General features: G+C 32.6%; 1 protein-coding gene across 6 annotated transcripts; it reads right to left on the reverse strand.

Annotated features, from left to right (window-relative positions):
* Window positions 1-1336: 1336 nt before the first annotated feature.
* On the reverse strand, window positions 1337-18278 carry LOC114376900 (ABC transporter C family member 13). Of its 6 annotated transcripts, XM_028335216.1 has the most exons (36): window positions 18091-18277; window positions 17565-17605; window positions 17342-17441; window positions 16899-17054; window positions 16669-16800; window positions 16431-16531; window positions 16025-16088; window positions 14773-15024; window positions 13947-14016; window positions 13581-13641; window positions 12531-12618; window positions 12224-12342; window positions 11757-11854; window positions 11269-11335; window positions 10470-10587; window positions 10192-10308; window positions 9995-10075; window positions 9658-9906; window positions 9239-9340; window positions 9090-9157; window positions 8795-8926; window positions 8545-8692; window positions 8037-8320; window positions 7766-7925; window positions 7115-7290; window positions 6928-7039; window positions 6772-6825; window positions 6115-6237; window positions 4932-5030; window positions 4668-4760; window positions 4473-4583; window positions 4228-4389; window positions 3952-4139; window positions 2348-2537; window positions 1972-2139; window positions 1337-1659 (listed from the first exon to the last, which is right to left on the reverse strand). In XM_028335216.1, the coding sequence occupies exons 1-36, from the start codon at window positions 18130-18132 to the stop codon at window positions 1579-1581; spliced, it is 4407 nt and encodes a 1468-aa protein (XP_028191017.1). In that variant the 5' UTR covers window positions 18133-18277; the 3' UTR covers window positions 1337-1578. The 6 variants fall into 6 exon arrangements, with proteins under 6 accessions (XP_028191017.1, XP_028191021.1, XP_028191020.1 ...); XM_028335219.1 differs by lacking the exons at window positions 1337-1659; window positions 1972-2139 and having other exon boundaries at window positions 2346-2476; window positions 18091-18278; XM_028335217.1 differs by lacking the exons at window positions 1337-1659; window positions 1972-2139; window positions 2348-2537 and adding an exon at window positions 2558-3558 and having other exon boundaries at window positions 18091-18278.
* Between the last annotated feature and the right edge of the window lie 287 nt (window positions 18279-18565).

Here is an 18565-nt window from a genome sequence, read left to right on the forward strand (position 1 = left end):
TTTAATTAGAATTCAGGATTAGAGTTTTGTCAAATTATATGAATCAAGAATATCCCATCTAATTTAACAAAAATCTAATCTAGAGTAGAATGATTTATTATTATTTTTTAAAAATAATTTGTGACCTATTAAATAATTAAATTATCAATTTAATCCTTTTTTTTTAAAAAATGATTATACTTTAAAAGATATAGGAATATTTTGTCCAATTTGATAGAATCATAATCAAAGATATTCCAATAAAAAATGATTTATAAATTTAGAAACTCAAAAGAATTATATAATACTAGATGCCTTCTACCAAAGGTACTACATGGCGTTTTTCTATTTTTTTATATATTCTTTCAATCTAATTACTTTGTTTAATTTTATTTAATTAAATTTTTTATTTATTCCATGTACATGTTTCTTGACTCTTGATATTTTAGTTTTTAAAATTTTCTATTTTTTAATTTTCAGATTATTAGAAATGACAAATATATTAATTTTTTGTAAAATGAAAAAATAGTATTTTTATTATATATTTCTAAAATAGAGAAAAATAACAAAATATACATATACACACACACATATATATATATATATATATATATATATATATATATATATATATTCATGGTATAATGTTTCATTCCTTTATAGGTGTACACATAATATTTGAATTCTTATCTTAATTTTTTCATCTTATGCAAAGTTTTTACGTTAGTAAATCAACACAAATTATAATTTTAAAACACGAAAATTCAGCAAACATAAATGAGATAAGTGAAAACAAACAAACAAATAAATTCCATAAAAAAGCAAACAAATAAAATAATACTTAAAAAACCTTTTAAATGAAATTTAGAAAGAAAAAAAAAAATCAAAGTCAGAAATTTGACGTGTTTGTTGCGCTTTCAGTTCAATTTTTTTGTAATCTGTTAGGATATACAGATAATCTTAATTTACACGTTGACTTTATCCTAATTATTAGGTCTTTACCAAAAAAATCCTAATTATTAGAATCTTCATAGTCGATTTTAAATACTACACTTATAATTTTATAAAGCTTTGATGATAGAAATTAATTGAATGATTTATTATTAATTCTTCAAAATGTTTGGACAATATTTCCAATATTAGAAATTACAAACTCAAAAGAAACCAATAAATAAATTCCTAGTAACAAAACTTGTTTTTTATAATTTCATATTTATCAATATTTATTATATAAATAATAATAAATTATAATTAAAAAATGAATAAGTATTATGTTAGATATTTTTATAATAATATAAGATAATATCTAATATTAAAAAATATCTATCAATGAGATCGGTCACTTGTGTTAGCTAACTTAGATGAAAAGTCAATGAGATCTGTTACTTGTGTTGCATTGGTGTAGACGAAACTTGAACATCATTAGCAATTATCAAGGGTCTCCTATCATCACATAAAGTATGGGTTTGATACTTAACAATAAGCAGACCATCACAGAAAGGATATGATAGCACTCTGACTATAGAGGATCATCTGTGCTAGTCTGCTCATGAGTAGAGACCAAGAACCAACCATACTGTCCCTTCCATAGTTCCATGGTTACATAGCTGAAGCTCTCACAAAACTAGAAAATATAGAGGTGCCATCTTTCAGAAGAATCTGCGGATTTCCCTGTTCAGCCTAGGCAGACGAGAGAGAGAAAGCTCATGTTATTTCATGTTGGTTAACAAGTGAAATTGCATGAAATTCTTAGCATATTCAGTCAACAAGTGAAATCATGTCCACAAAGAGAGGGGGATGGGTTCTGGTCAGGGGGAATCACATTGAGCCAATTTTCTTTATTAATTTCATTTGTCATCTAATCTAAATAAATTCATGCACAATACAAAGGTCCACTTATTCTCAGTTAGTAATAAATAAATGAAGCTGACAACAAAGAGTTAGTTCTTACTCTTATGGCAAGTGGAAAAAGTTAAAGAAAATAAAACATACCAGCTTCCCATGGTCAAGAATCAGAATGCTGTCCATATTTATAACAGTTGAAATCCGATGAGCTATTGTGATCACTGTCATTCCTTTGCATTCACTGGAAATGGTATTTTGCAGCAGTGAAGCAGTTTGAATGTCTACATTGGCCGTGCATTCATCCAAACAGAGAACCTATAAGGGCAAGAGGAACATCTCAATAACCTAATGATCAGATTTGGAAGAGGCCAGTGATATAATGTTGAGAACTTGAGATATTGACATTGATAATGTCTAGAAACGTGATGAAGTCGTTGCTTAAGAAGATACCATCGTCAATAACAAAGTTAAAGACAGACGAAAGTTTACAGTATGATCCCTTCTCTTAAATCATCATTCTTACCTTTGAAGATTTCAGAAGTGCACGTGCAAGGCAAAGAAGCTGCCTCTGGCCAACTGAAAATGATATCCCCGCTTCCCTTACAAGAACATCCAGCCCTCCAGCTGCTTCTACTTCCTCTTTCACATGACACTTCTCCAATACATTCCATATTTTCAAGTCATCATTCATTTTCAATGGATCTAGGTTATCCCTAGAATTTTGAAAGAATACAGGGAATTAAGTAGACATGAAATGTAGGTCCAATAAAAAAAAGGATTAAATATGATATTTGAAAATTTTTGAGTTAGTAAATTCCGTTAATTGTTAATGTGTCGGTTAATTTGTGATGTCAGTTATGTGTTGTGCCACGTTGGACTAAATGCGACACATGTAATTTTTTAATTAATTATTTAATGGAACTTATTCTCTTACTGTTACAAGCCACAAAAAATGTTTGAAAAACTTGTTTAAAATTAATTAAACTCGATTACGATTTCGATTTCTGGTAGATTGTAGCTACCAGAAATTGGTTTTCTCTTTTCTAGAACTTCTATGTCATGGTAATCACACAAAAATTCCAGATTCAGGCCCAGATCAAGCTCATCAAAAGGAGACAAAGCGATCTTATGCTTGACGACGACCCTCCACTGCTGCGCTTGCATTTTGAAGGTGAACACCCTCCGTCGCATTCTTCACGCCGATAAGCATAGACGGAGCTTGAAGAGGCCCAGATGATATATGGTTGAGGGTTAGCGGATTTGGAAGCTTCTAGAAGGTTGACAAAACCGGCGATGTTGCTGTGAATGTAGGATTGGGGGTTCTGCATGGTTTAGCAGACGCTGGCCTAGGTGGTGAGGTGCATGGCATGGGTGAAGGGGACGACATCGAAGAGCTTGCGGAGGAGAGCGGAGTTGTTGAGGTCGGCGTCGACGACGAAGACGTCGGCACGGTCAAGGAGGCACTGGTGGGCGCGCTTAAGGGAGGGGTCGTAGTAGCAGTTGAAGTTGTTGAGGCCGAGGATGTCGTCGCCGCGATGCTTGAGGGAGAGGGAGACAGGGAGTCGACGAAGACGGCAATGTCGGTAACAAGGACGGAGAGGCTGGAAGGAGAGGAGCTACGGCTAGACTTGGCGATGTGCTTCTCCCAGTGGGAGCCGCTCTAGGAGTCGCAGAGGGAGCGGCAACAGGGGGAGGCGGTGGGTGACGGCGATGACAAAATGAAGAGGATGAATGCTAGGAAGAAGGAGGACCAGATAGTGAGCTGACGTGTCACATTTAAAAAATTAATTAAAAATTACTAGTTTCACATTTAATTCAACATCACACTACAGTAACGGCTGTCACACCAACGGATATGTCAGCATTCTGTTAGGTAAGGACATAAATCAAAATTTTTCAAATAAATATTAGGGAGTAAAAATGAAAAAAAAATTATTTGGGATTAAGATCAAAATTCGAGTATATATATATGAGAGATTACTAACTTATTTAAGTCTTAAAAAAAATGCTAATCCAGTTTCTTCCTGAAAATAAGGTAAGAACTAAGAACATTATCATTGAGATGGAGCTAAATAAGAGTTTGCATCAGAATTCAGAAGTATTAACTGAAAAATTCGAATAGAGTACCTTAATGATCCTTCGAACAGAAATGGACTCTGAGGAACAATGGCCAAATGTGTACGTAGTTCTCTGACAGGAATATTTTTAATATCCACGCCATCAATTGTGATAGAGCCTGTACATATGGGTGTAAGGCGGAAAAGGGCATTTAACACACTAGACTTTCCAGCTCCTGTTCTTCCAATTATTCCAACCTGATTACATGCCATATAAAAAGTATTAAACATAATGGGTGTTAAATCTAAGAAAACTTCAGTACAAATTCAAGTATAGTACACTGACTTGTGTCCCTCCTACAATTCTAAAACTAAGATTGCAGAGTGCAGCTGGCAAAGAAGGCATATATTTCAAAGTAACAGACTGGAATTCGATAACTCCTTGATTTGGCCAATCTGGACTCAAGTATAGGCATCCAGTTTGTTCTTCTTGAGGAATGTCCATGTACTAGAAAACATTAAATGAATGTTAGGTGTTTGCGTATATATGTCTAAACATGTTTCTACTAAGTGCAAAAGTCCTATTCATACTTGAAGGGCTCTTTCAACTGAAACCATTTCCTTTTCTGTTTCGGTGAAGCTTGATAAAAAACTCCCCAACAGGGACACAATTGGAGCTGCATATGAGAGGGCCAATCCTACCTGTTGAAAAAAATGCTCCATGTTCAATTTTTGTATTAATTAGTTCATCAAATCAGAGATTTAATAAAAGAATAACAAACAAACCAGTCCTGGGGTACCAAAGTTGATAGGCAGACTGCCATGAGATCCAACAACAGCCATCACAGCTATGAATGAGACGATAAATGCACCTAATAACTGGAAGAATGTCATTATTAGCAACAACTGATATTCCATATTTAATACAAATTCAAATATAATCTTGACCTACTTTAGTGTTGCATAAATAAATTTTATAAAGCCTTTAGGAGAATTGCTTTATTTTTTTAGCTTGAAATGTCAATAAATATAAGTGACTCAAAGACATACCTGAAGACGCAAGGAAAGCCACAAACTTGCCACTATCTCTGTGTAGGAAGTCTTCTGATACAAGGTTATATGTTCAATGAATTTGGCAAAGAAAAAGTCCTGTAAAAAATGACCATTGTATTATAGTTAACTAGTTGCACTAACTCACTAGACTAGTATAAAAGTCAGAGCACATCTGACAAGCAACTAATGCCTGTGGAAGACCAGAGAATAAAATCTTTCAAAAAGTAGTGAAGTACTATAGAAGTCATCAAAGATACAACAAAAGTCACTCTAAATAAAATAAGAACTACAAATTGTATTGAAAATTTTAGTTTGACAAGGTTCATGATTGAAGTCTTACCAGAAAAGTAAAATGAAGGATTCTAAGCACATATTTCAAGTTAAACAAACCAAACAAATAAAAAGCACTTCAGAGTTCAGAGGCAGGTTCAGTTGATAGTGCTTTGGGTATATCGATGAACACCTACCACTGTCCATGTAACCTTTACCATAACTTAGCTTTAGACTAGCTGTTTGAGTGTGCCAATCAATGTCTCTAGCAACCTTTTCCTCTGACAGTAACAGATATTGAAAGGAGAACAAGTGTGCAGCATGTTTATCTTCTGTTGTTTTTTAAAAAGATAGTGTCTTCCTTTTTATACTCTCCTCAATTTTGATAAGATGGTGATTATTATATTTTAATTATAAAGGTAAAACAATTAGTCTCCAGCCACATAAATTTTTAGTAAACAGCATAACTTTACATATACAAGTTTTTTAAAAAATTTCACACGGTAAAAGTGGTCTTTTGAAACTCTGAAAACTACAGCAATCTGTACCAGTAGGTCCACTCCATGCACCAAATTTTCATATGATGAATGGACATGATAACAAGTAAAAGATTCTAAACAAATAGCTGTTTTCTCATCCATAAATCTTATTGATGTGAATGTGATATCTTAAGTACCCTTTTTCATTAAAGTTTTTCAACATGGTAAAAAATCCTCTCTGACCACATGATCCAAACTATGATTGCTGCTTCCATTTGTATAATTAAATTAGCTTTTAAATCAAGGTAGATTGGTAGTGGTAGGAATTGAAAGTCATTCAGTGTTCTTCCACACCTGTAACAGCTATGCTCTATAAATGGTATTAGACATTTTTTCTATTTATGATTATTACTTTAAAATGACATATTTACCTCAGCCTTAAATGCCCTAATAGTTGATGATCCATCAAGTGTTTCAGTGAAAGATGTATATATTGGAGAACGAGAAACACTGTCCAGTCTTCGTAACTCTCTTGATGTTGACCTGTAGAAGAACTGAAGCCACTGAATAGGTCAGTTGAATGTTGTCTACCATCCTAAGTTAAAGAAGTCATTATGATTTTAAACATTTGAAATTCAAGAAATCCTGAAATAGTTTATTTGTAGCATTATAAAAACGCCTATTTTATACACCATAATTATGAAAATAACCAAATCATACAATATAATAACAAAAACAATCCTAATAGTTTTAGAACTTACAACGTAAAACAAGGAGAGGTTAAATATGAGAAAGTGATAATAAGAAAAAAGGCTTAAATATGTTTTTGATCTCCGATAAATGACTGAATTTTTGTTTTGGTCTCCAATATTTTCTTTACTTTTTGGTCTCCAATAAATTTTTATTTTGTTTCTGGTCCCTCAAGTGCTATCCAAATCACTTTTCAAAGCATTATCTAAACAAATTTGAGGACCAAAAACAAAATAAAAATTTATTAGGGACAAAAATTTTTTTAAGACATTATTAAGGATCAAAACAAAAATTATTAAGAATGAAAAATATATTTAAATCGTAAGAAAAAAGAGTACCTGTAGTCTACTGTAGATATACCAAAATGGCAATAGCAAGAGTAAGAAGAAGACCTATGGAAAACAGAAAGATAAAAATATTTTGGTAACGGGGACAGTCAACACAAATCTCGAAGTTCCATAGTACATAAGACAAACAAAGAAAATTATGGATACCTGTACATAACACAAAATTATTGTAATACCCAACAAGCCTACAAAATTAGCTAGGAGAATGTTCATAATGAACGGAAGAGAATCATCAATTGTATAAAGATCTGAAGATAACCTGCATAAAACATCATAAATAACATAAATTCCAACTATCATAATCTGCTGTTGCCTGAAGACATCTTATTCTAACCTATTCAGTATTCTTCCCCCCGGGGTCTGATCAAAGAATTGCACAGGTGCATTGACAAGCTTGTTGAGCAATTTATTGTGTACCTTAGTTGCTGCTTGCAATCCACCAAATGCAAAAGAGAATGCCCTCACCAATGTGAAAAGGGAATTCATAATACAAAAGAGACACAGTATAGCCTGCACCGTTAATTATCATCTCAAAACAAATAAGAGAATTACATTCAATAGTAGTTGATAGTCTAGGCAAAAGATTAGGAAATTGTTAATTTTTAATTTACTACAAATGGTTTATAAACAGTGAGCTAAGAACTTTCAATACTGCTTAATACTGAAATTATCTGAATTACTATTAGCTTCGTTTAACTACTCCATTCTCCAACATGATATTTACAGGGTGAAAGTGGGGGATTCAATTTCTTTCTTTCTTTCTTTTCAGTAGATTCAAACCTTATAAAATTAAGTTTCTTATTAAAAAAAACCCCTTAGCATTACTCAGAGCTATTATAATTAATAAAAAGAAATTTATAATTGCAAGTATTTTGTTGCGCTTGTTGCACAGACATATAATGCCAGAAAATATTTAATTGTCCATGAGTCATGTCCAGCAAGAAAAATGTACTACAAAAACTATTACAACAGATTATCCTCTCACCAGATAGAAAGACACAGAATATCTTGTTTGACTGCTTTCTGTTGTTGTATCAACCCAAAATGACAGCCATAAATCATTCCCATTACGAGAAGCTTGCATCAGAATGGCTGATAGGCATATAATGACTGTCATAAACCAACCAGTGAAGACAGCATAATTCCTGCAAAAAGGCTCTAAATTGTTAACCAACAATTGAAGACCAGAAAAGCTTATCTACAAACTGACAATCCCATACATCTCTGATATCAAAGACGTGTATATTTATACTTACTTATACACTCCAAGTTCAACTTTCCCCTCTTTCCTCAACTCAACTTCAACTATCTCCTCTACTCCCTCCAGAACATGCACAATATCTGAATTAGGAAGAGACTGCTCCTTGGATTTGGATGAAAGATTTGTGCTGAAAGATTGTCTATGATTATGTAAAGCTGAATCAATTTCGTTCAATGGAGAGAATTCTGTATAAGAAGAAATTGGAAAGTCAGCTGAATTTCCCATCCACTTTATGCGTCCCTTGTCCATTACAACAATCATATCAGCAGAAGATATTGCCTGCATGTAAATTCAGATACACCAACAATTTAATCCTTGTACAAGTACACCTTTTACAGATATACAAAATATATAATTACATATCTTCTGAAAAATACTCTCATCAAGTATAGCCGAAAATATCAGTGAAAACATCACATTCATCTGTATTAATCAGAATGATTGACAAAACCCCACGTAATTTATGATAATGAATAATAATTGTGAAGAGATTACATAACTACCTGGATGTTATGAGTACAGAGCAATCGGGTTTTTCTCTGCATAAGAGGACCTAAAATGGCATTGTGTAAGATACGTTGAGCAACTTGTACATCAACTGCACTCAGGACATCATCAAGCATAACAACATCTGAGTCATGATACATGGCCCTGTTAATTGAACGGTATTAAAACAGTTGTTGTTGATAAATAATCAGGGCATAAAAACCCCAAATATACAATTAGAGTAAAAAGAGAACAGGAAGCTAGCACCTTGCCAAAGCAAGTCGAGCTCTCTGTCCACCTGATAAGTTGACTCCTTTCTCTCCAATATAAGCCATGTCACCTCGAACCATCATTGAGACATCAACATCTAATGCACATGCCTGCAGTGTATCAGTATACCTGTTTATAGCAGGGAGTTGATAAATTGGAAGAGCATTAGTTCTTTTGGTTCAAAACATGTTTGTAAAGTTCAAGGTCACCCTGAGCAGAAGAAGCAGGTCTAGGTTTCAATCAAATTAAAATTATGAGGTATAAAAAACTCTTATAGTTGAAGGCATTATACCTTTCAGGATCATAGCTTTTCCCGAACAATATGTTGTCACGCACTGTTCCAGATAAAATCCAAGGGACCTGCCATTTGAGACTTTGAGGAAACAATGAAATAAGAAATTTCTTTCTAAGGCTAAGCATATTACATTATCGCATACAAACCTGTGGTACATAAGCAATGGATTCATTGGAATAAACAGAGCCACGAGCAAGCTGCATTTCTCCAAGAATTGAATATAACAGGGATGATTTACCTGAACCAACCTGAATATATGCAGTTGGTGAAGCGAAAATAGATATAACTAAGGTTGTGCTTCAGATATTAGAAGTAGTTTCATTTATCAAATTAAATTGTGAAATATTGAAACTGCTGATGATCTTGACAGATATAGAAGACTAAGTGGATGGAACCATGACATACTTTATATATTTTGAACTAATGATCTCAAATATCTATTTTTAATAAGTTGTGATGAAAAAATATAATGGGTGTGTATCTCCAATGGAATTACTTTACCATATAAGATATTTTTACTTTCTTTGCTAAAGACATCTTGATAAAATTCAAACAAGGATCTGACCTCTCCAATAACTGCAACAAAGGAACCCTGGGACACACTTAGAGTCACATGATTCAACACCAAATTTAATGCTTGTTCCTCACTGCTTGACCAAGTACAACATGCATCTTGTATAAAGACACCCAAACCTTGTACAGAATCAGGCTGTTTACTTAGGAATGATGATGGACTCGAATTTGTGTCTCCCACTTTAAATTTACGTTCAGGACAAGAGAGAAACCTACTCAATCGTCTGGAGGATATGATGGCCTACAGTGAAGTTATTAGAAACTTTTTATCCTAATATGTGTATAAATCAATTTTGTTCATAAAAATTCATGGATTATAGGAGACTCACATCAATCAATCCATTAATTACCCAGGGGAATGAATTTAGTGGTGAAATCAGCGTGTTAAACAAAGCAAGACAAGTGAAAACCTGCAATTAAGATTTTTTACTGCATCAAATTTCTTAACAATGAAAGAAAATAATTAAATGTAAAATAAAAAAGAAAAACTTGTCAATAAGATTAAGTTAAAAAATTTTGATAATACCATTGCAGCATCAAGTTCATGTCCCATCAGTGCAAAGAGTCCAAATGTGAAAAGAGAAAAGAGTGTTGGCGTTGTAGCCCAAAAGAAAACACACCATGCATCCAAGTACTTCCGAGTCTATAAAACATGGATGAAATGATGATTAAATTTAAATAAGAATAAAAAGAAAGCAATCAATTTGATTTTGCCATTCTTGAATACTACCTCAGTGGTTTTCAAGAGAAGTTTTACATTTTCATCTATAAATAAATAAATAAAATCAGAATATGAAGTCTTACAGCTAAGTGTTTGACTTCCAAAGATCTTGTATCCATCAACCAACTAGAAAAAAGAAGTTCCCATCCATACATCTTTAAAGTGCGAATATAAGTCAAAAGTTCTCCTGTCCTACGAATCCTGTAAGAAGCATAAATTTTAATATTGCAAATATGCACCAGCAGCTTTCATTCATATTCATCCACCATTGCCCCCACAGAAAGAAGTAAAATGAGAAAATCAGGAAAAGAATAATAAGTTGTTAATGTTAGGAAGTCCCACATTGTCTGCTTCAACTCTCAAGGTGCAGCTTTTATATATCAGTGGTCTTCAAATATCAAAGATGATTTTCTTTGGACGTGAACATAGGGAATAGGATACAGTTCTGCACTATTACCCTAATGTAGTTTTCTTTCAGCTTGTGTAATCTCAAGGCTTGTTAGAGAATCAGTCATGATTGGTACTTATAAAAATCTGTAACGATTTAGTACCTCTGTACTTATCAATGAATATATTATATTTTTGGCTGATAAAAAAAAAAAAAAATCTATTGGGCAACTTTACTTAGTGTCAATTTGTTTTAATCTGAAATCTAGCATGGTATCAAAGCCTATAGTCCATCTTGGTTCTCGCCTATTCTAATAGACACATCTGTTCTGACTGTCATCTGTGGAGGGGGGGGGGGGGGGTGGTATTAGGAAATCTCACATTGTCTGCCTCAATTCTCATCTAACAGTTTATCCTGGGGGGAAGATGATAAGATTGTGGAATTCTCAAAATAAGTAATTTTGGTAAGTTACAACCAAATTAATTTATGGTTACCTTTCATCCTTTTCCTTCATCATTTGCTCAGTAGCCCTTGCAATCAATTGTGATATCCATTTATTCACTGCATCAATTAAAATTGAGTAATAAGACAAATACTAGTTTTTTAAATAAATGAATGAACTTCAAGGTCAAGTATACATTTCTTAAAAATTATAGAAAGTAAAAGCATCTGACTTGTAAGATACATCTTAAATCTAAACAAATAGCAGGCAAAAGTTGTTGCAAGTACAGCTTAATCAAGTGTTATTGATATAGTATAAAGTATAAACTTCTATTTGAATTCAGTTATTGATAATGTTTGAAAAAATTTACTGTTAGGATTTAGGAAACAAATTCAGTTATAGGTACAGTTTTAACTTCTCTGCATTCCAGCTGATATTCACAATGATGAACTCAAGTGGGTGAAAAACAGATTAAACAAGGATTGAAATATAACAGTTGTGGTTTTCTGTCACTATTTTTTTTAAATGTGATATTTCTACCTGGTATCAATAAAATGGTTATCGCTAATCCAGATACAAATGCAAATTTGACTTGAGTATACAAAAGATAGAGCGCCACTCCAATTTGTAAAGGCAGGCTGAAACAATAAAAACAGTGCTTAAGATCTCTACAAATTACATTATTAAATATCAACAGTCATGATTTGATATCAAATGTAAGCTACAGAAGATGATGTAAAATCAAATGTTATCACATACAGCTAAAACCTCAGCAGGTTCCATCAAACACAAAGTAGTTTATACACATCTTTAACCCGTAGAATAAATAATACATGGTAATTTTATTGAACACCTGTGAATTTCGTTCCTAGTAAGACAGAAAATAAGGGTCTTTTAGACTTTCACAATTATAAGTATGTTAGGCTACAGACATTCAGAGAGATAAGGAAAAAAAAGAGTTTGGTAAAATGTCTTAGCATTAAGAAATTCAAAAATTAAGGGAATACCTCCACATATCATGGAAACTATTACACAAGTTGACAGTACGGTCAGCATCCACTGACATAAATGTCTGAATTTCGCCATTTGTGAATTTTGAACGCTCTGCTAAGTTCACACGTAGGCACTTCAAACACATGAAACAATGTGTACATTTTAGTATGAAAGCATGATCATGAGTCACGCTATCAAAAGTCATGCGTGCATCAGTAACAACATTAGGGGAGTAAATAAAAAGAGTATGAGCATTTTATTATTATGAAAATCTATATTTCAGCATTCAAAAACAAATAAAATAAAATAAAAATGGCATACCTTCTCATAGATTAGAGTCATGATACTAGATCGCAGCTTCAGCTTCAGTTTGGAAAGATGAAAAGTATATTGTGTATCTAAAAAGGATCTAGACCAGAAGTACACTTTTTTACTATTTGTTACTGGTAAATAAAGAAAAAAAGCACCAAATTTATACAAGTCCACACTGACTAAACAAATGTTGCTCAAAGTTTGAGTGAATACAACATGAAAACATTGCCTGTTACAAGAAAATGCAAGAAAGACATGTCTAAAGGTTCCCTAAGAGAATCCTTTCTCTTTGCCATTCTGCTCATGGTTGCTTTAAGGGGGTTCCAATTTCTGATTTACAGAGAGATTGGACAGAATTGTTGCATTTTTAGCAACATTGGCTCTTTGTTTTTTTCCATTTATATGTTTGGACGCTAACTTTTCCTCCCACAAGTTGCGTTCTTCTCTTAGCTACTATCCTAGAAGCTTAAGTTGTCTATGTGGAGGCCTATGAATGATTTTATATCTCAATCACAATGTTATCATTTATTTTTTCTGTTGAAAAACATAATGAGTTTTTCTTTTGGGTTCTCACTTCTCACTCTTTCCCAATTTTATGTTATTTACACAATTATGTAGTCATTCTATCAAATAAATAGTGGTTGAATGATGAGCAGTTAGTTAATATATACATTTTTGTTTCATACATTTTATAACATTTATTTATCTTAGAATTTGGACTTAGGGCTTAACTCAACAAAACCGGCTTGTAAGGTGAGGATTGCCTAAGCTTTATAAGCTCTATTTAAGCCAAATCTCTAATTTATGTAGGACTAAGCACCATCCTCGAGACTACAATTAAGGCAGCCCCCAAAGAGATGACAACTACGGCAAGCTAGGGGTGACTGTAATTAAGGTGGCTTTCCAGCAATAAAGCACAAGAAGAAACAAAAAATGGCTTAAATAGGGCTTATAAAGAAGGACAGTTCTCACCTGAACCCGAAACTTAATTATATAGGAAAAACATAGAGATGAACTGTAAAACATAATGAATTATATAACTGCAAGTATTAGACTTACTTAATTATAGAGGTGAGACCCAAGGATAATGCAAGTAAATACCCGTCCAAATTCACTGAACCTGAAAGACATAACAAAAATGGAACCAAATTTTTATGAGGATTTCTAGTCCTAATTGATTGATATGCAGATAAAAGGAAATTATAAAAGGAATGACACTACCATCACTATAATATATATATATATATATATTCAGTTGGCAAATAAAGTTAATGCACCAAGGATAGCAAAATAGAATTACTGTGCACAAAGGGGATAAAATAATGGTAAAGCTTATCAAGTAAGAGAATAAATAAAGCATTAAGTGCAAGCCAAAATTTTAAAGATCAATAATGGAGAAACAAAAACTATTCCTTGTTGTAACACCTTGCTGAAGAAACTGGATCAGCTTATTGAGAAGCAATGGTCCCGCAAAACCAATACAATCATTAATCACCTGGACGAATTTCAAACACATTTTAGATGAAGAAAATAAAATAAAACATGATAAAATAAAGCATAGTTAGACTAAAATTTTGGTTTATTTATGGACAAAGACTTGGTACTTTAATATTGACATTTATATACTTCATAAAAGGCATACAAACAAGGGCAGGATAAGAATTCAATATCATTTGGAAACATCCTGTTTTCTCCCTTGTAAACTAATAATTATATATGTCAATTGTCAAGGTGTCAATGCCATTAAAATTTATGTAATAATCCTACTTAAGTGATCTTATTTTTAAGTTGACATGATAAATAATTTATTTTTAAAACATGTCAAGGTATCAATATCATTAAAATTGGGTATGGGATGCTATATACAAACTATGAAAAATTCTCACTACTTATTTGGAAATTGATAAGAATGATTGCCTTCTAGAAGTTAGCATGTTTGACCAATAGCCCTTGAACCATCACTTCTCACTTAAAGCAATGTACAGTACAACACAAGAAACATCTTCTGTAGACATAAAATTACTGAACAGGGATTAAGTTTCCTTTCTTTTCCAGATAAAAGATCAGAACTTTCATTCCATGGAATTTGAAGGTTCAAAAGTCTTGAAAAAGGCATTACTTAAGAGAATTAAATTCCCCTAGTCCATAGCAGCTTAAACATATGGTATAAATATTGTGTATAAAGAGTAATGCACAAACTTTGGTTTATCCAGCGTGGGAGAGGAAACCATGTTTTGGTTTAGAAAAATACCTTCAATAAACCCAGGCAGAGATATGGCCATCCATACGCACTACAGAGTGCTCTAAACAAGGATGGGTTCGAATCATTGTTACTCAGTTGAGCTTGCCAGCAGGATAAAATCACATCATGACAAGAAGAAGGAACAATGTCAGTAGGTAGCGGCAACAGATCTTCAGGGTCTAATTGCTTTATCACACCATGATTCATTACTGGAGTTATGAATTTGAAAGTCATCAAATCCCAAAAGTTTCCATTATTTCCCTTTAGAAAGAAAATTTAAAATAGTAAAAGCATATCAATCTTAGAAATTGGAAATAAACATAACAGAGATTATGACAAGACAACAAGAAAATAGTATATTTTCTTTAAAAAATAAGCCAAACATGTCATTATCTATAAAAGAATTATTAAATCATTAAAATCACTGTTATTTGGGGGGCGGGGGGTTGTTATGCAGAGATTGTCAAGAACAAGAAATACACTCCACACTCCTGGATTCAAGAAACCACATTAATTGACAAGGCTAAAATTAACTCTCTATCTGTTCAAGATGAAAATAGTTGTGATGGAAAACTTATTTCAGGTATATACATATCATACTGAGCAAAAATTCAAAGAGGGGATTCATTCATCACATGATAAAAATAGAGCCTTATTATAAAAGAAGAATATGATTGGAAACACTTCAAATAACTTCCACAAGATAACATTCTACAGGAAAAAAATAACTCAAGCACAAAAATACATGCAAACCCCGTCAATGTCTGGTCTTAGGCAAATAAACCTCTAAACTCTGAAATCTAAATTTGGCAAATAACCACCTAGTTTGCAAAATGTTTCGGTAACTTCTTTTATCCATTTTTTGTTAGTTATAGTATCTTCAGAAGTTCAGCCACACTTAAGTTAAAATTTTAAACTCTCAGCCCACATCTTAACACTCAAGAAAATAAAACTTCTAAAGTGAGAAATTTCTTTGATTATAAACTTACTATTGACACAATTTTCAAAAGGATGTTGACTGCCAAAGTTGAAAGTTGATGGCTACTTGAGCAAAAGCCCCAGACTTCAAAAAAAAATTCTGTACATTTCCCCTTTAATTTTTCCACCATCCAATTACTTAAACAGTATGCAAGAAGTAAATTGTATTTAAATTCAAAAGTTATAGTCTAGACTTCATCCGATACATAATGGATACTAATTATTTTAAGAGAGTAAACACAAGAGTCTATGAAAAGAACTATGTTTGACGACATATACTTACAAGGTCATTATAGCCACCTTCCTCAAGGTCTACTCCATTCGAAAGAAGTGGATCTTCCAATAAACTAAAATTATGGCAGCAGATTCAGTTGAAATTTATCAATGTCCTCTAGAAACAAAATGTAATTGTCATCTCTATATACTAAATGACATATACTAACATCTTGAATAAGTGATAACTGATAACCAGAATGGCATGCAATGCATCCTCTATAATATAACCAAGGATATTCAGGAATCTAGGATGGACAAAAGTTTAAAGGCCAAATAAATGGGTTTAAGTAATATGTGTTGGAGAGAGAAAGATTATCAGTTCTACTACCTTTTAAAATTTTATCTAATGCTTAATGCTTATCACTAACCTTAAAAAGAAAGTGAATGTGTAAGAATGACATGCCAGTATATACCTGCTTTTGAAAGATGGTATCTTTATCCGGATCACATTGATAGCTATGCTAAATGAGATATTCAAGAGAACAACTAAGCTTTCCATGATGCAGACTGAAACCTACAATGAAAATCATGCCAATCTTTCACATTTAACCGAATCATGTACAACTTATTTGAAAATGAGTAAATATTATCAGTAATAAAGGTAAACTTGACATGCCAAATTAAAAAATCTAAGCCAGAAAATAATAGCACCTTCAGTGATGAAAACTTTGTCATCAAATAGAAAACTGCCAATATTGCTTTCAGAATCCACCAGAAACATAACCCACGGTTGAAGACAATGTAATGGCTGCTGGCACACTTTGTGAATAGAATGATATTTATCTAAATATAGGCACGAGGGAATATTTAGATTACAAGCAATTAAATGCATTAAATTCTACAGAACATTGTAGCTGACAGCTAAAAATCAGGAAACTTACCCACAAAATCAACTCAGAACAGCTATTGAACCATTTATGATATCCAACAAAGTGACTATTGTGGTCTTTCTTCCACAGAAAAATTAAGTCTACGATTGAAAGACAAGCTCCAACAGCTGGTATAAGGTTCAGGACAAATTTTTCTGGAAGGGTCATCTGTTTTTCATTGCAAAAACATCAAATATGAATATAATTATCTCAGGTATATACTATAATACCATATGTGGGGGTATTTCCAGGTGATTCAGACAATTTCAATTCAGCAAAGCTTGACAGTTAGTGGACAATCTATGAGCTGTAGAGAACACCTTACAGAGAAACACTACATGATAACAGAAAGCTCATAAACAGAATACAGAGGGCAGTTTATAGATTTTGGACATATTTCTTTGAGGCAGTTATCTAGTCACAGAATACAGAAAGCTCATAAGATCAGCTGATACCTGGGAATCTGATAGCCGAAATCCACGACCAATCTTCTGATTAAATCCAAGCACAACAATCATAACAACAGTCACTATGTTGACCGCAAAAACTAAAACAGTAGGAGATATTAAGGAAAACCAATTCATATATATATATATATATATATATATATATATATATATATCTGTATATAATCAATGGACTAGCTGAAAGCTAAAATCTCGAAATGAATAAGGATATATGTCTTCAAAACAGTCGGAAAATCTCTCCCCATCCCATACCTGTAAACCATGAAGAAAAAAAAGTGCAATGAATCTTCATGATCTTTAATGTGCAAGTAAAGCTAAATGCACAGAGACAATCTAATGTCCCTTTATTTTTTAATCACTTATCAGTTCCCAGAAAAAAATGCGAGTAGCTCTGGTGGCAGTGTCAGCAAAGTATAGTTAATTTTGAAGTAAATTGAAAAGAAGAAACAGATTCAGAAGCATGAATTATATGATATCAGAAGTCTAACAATATTTTAAGGAAGGCGCAAGGCTAGAATTTAGTGGCAAACAGAACAGAATCTACGAGAAATGGAGATTGAGAGTCTTCATGAGTTGAAAATGAATATAGATAGAAACATATGATAGTAAAATGTTAGAAATTGAAATTGATAAGTAAAATTGTGGAGGTTGATTAAAATTTAAAAATATAGAAATATGTGGTTGCGGGTGATAAGTGTTGGAAATAAACAACTTTGGAAAGAGGAAGAGATGCGTACGAATGGAGAATTAGGGCAAATTAGAGCGAGGAATTCGTCCATGGAATGGAATACAAGAGTGAGTGAGAATCAAATCATCAAAGGTTCGTTGCTTTGCTTTGTTTTATATTTTTCAATGCTCTGTTCATGCAAAAAACCAAGCGCGGTTCAGGGATTTCTCTTTTTGTTTTTCTTTTAGACACGCGCAATTTTAATATAGCAGTTTCCATTGTGAACCTATATATATATATATATATATATTATAAAAATACAAAATCTTTTAGGACTTAATTTTTAATTGATACATTTAATATTTGAACTACTTCTAATTGATAGTTTATTTTTTTTTTCTAAAATATTATTTTCATCCTTATAAATATCGAAAAATTCAGAATTCGTCATCGTAAAAATTTTAATATATTTTTCGTCATCTCAGAATTGAAATGTGTTGTTTTTTAGTTTGAAGTTGGGCTCGAATGAATCCAAGACTACAGGA

This window comes from Glycine soja, chromosome 11, assembly GCF_004193775.1.
Source record: "Glycine soja cultivar W05 chromosome 11, ASM419377v2, whole genome shotgun sequence".
Classification (NCBI taxonomy): domain Eukaryota; kingdom Viridiplantae; phylum Streptophyta; class Magnoliopsida; order Fabales; family Fabaceae; genus Glycine; species Glycine soja.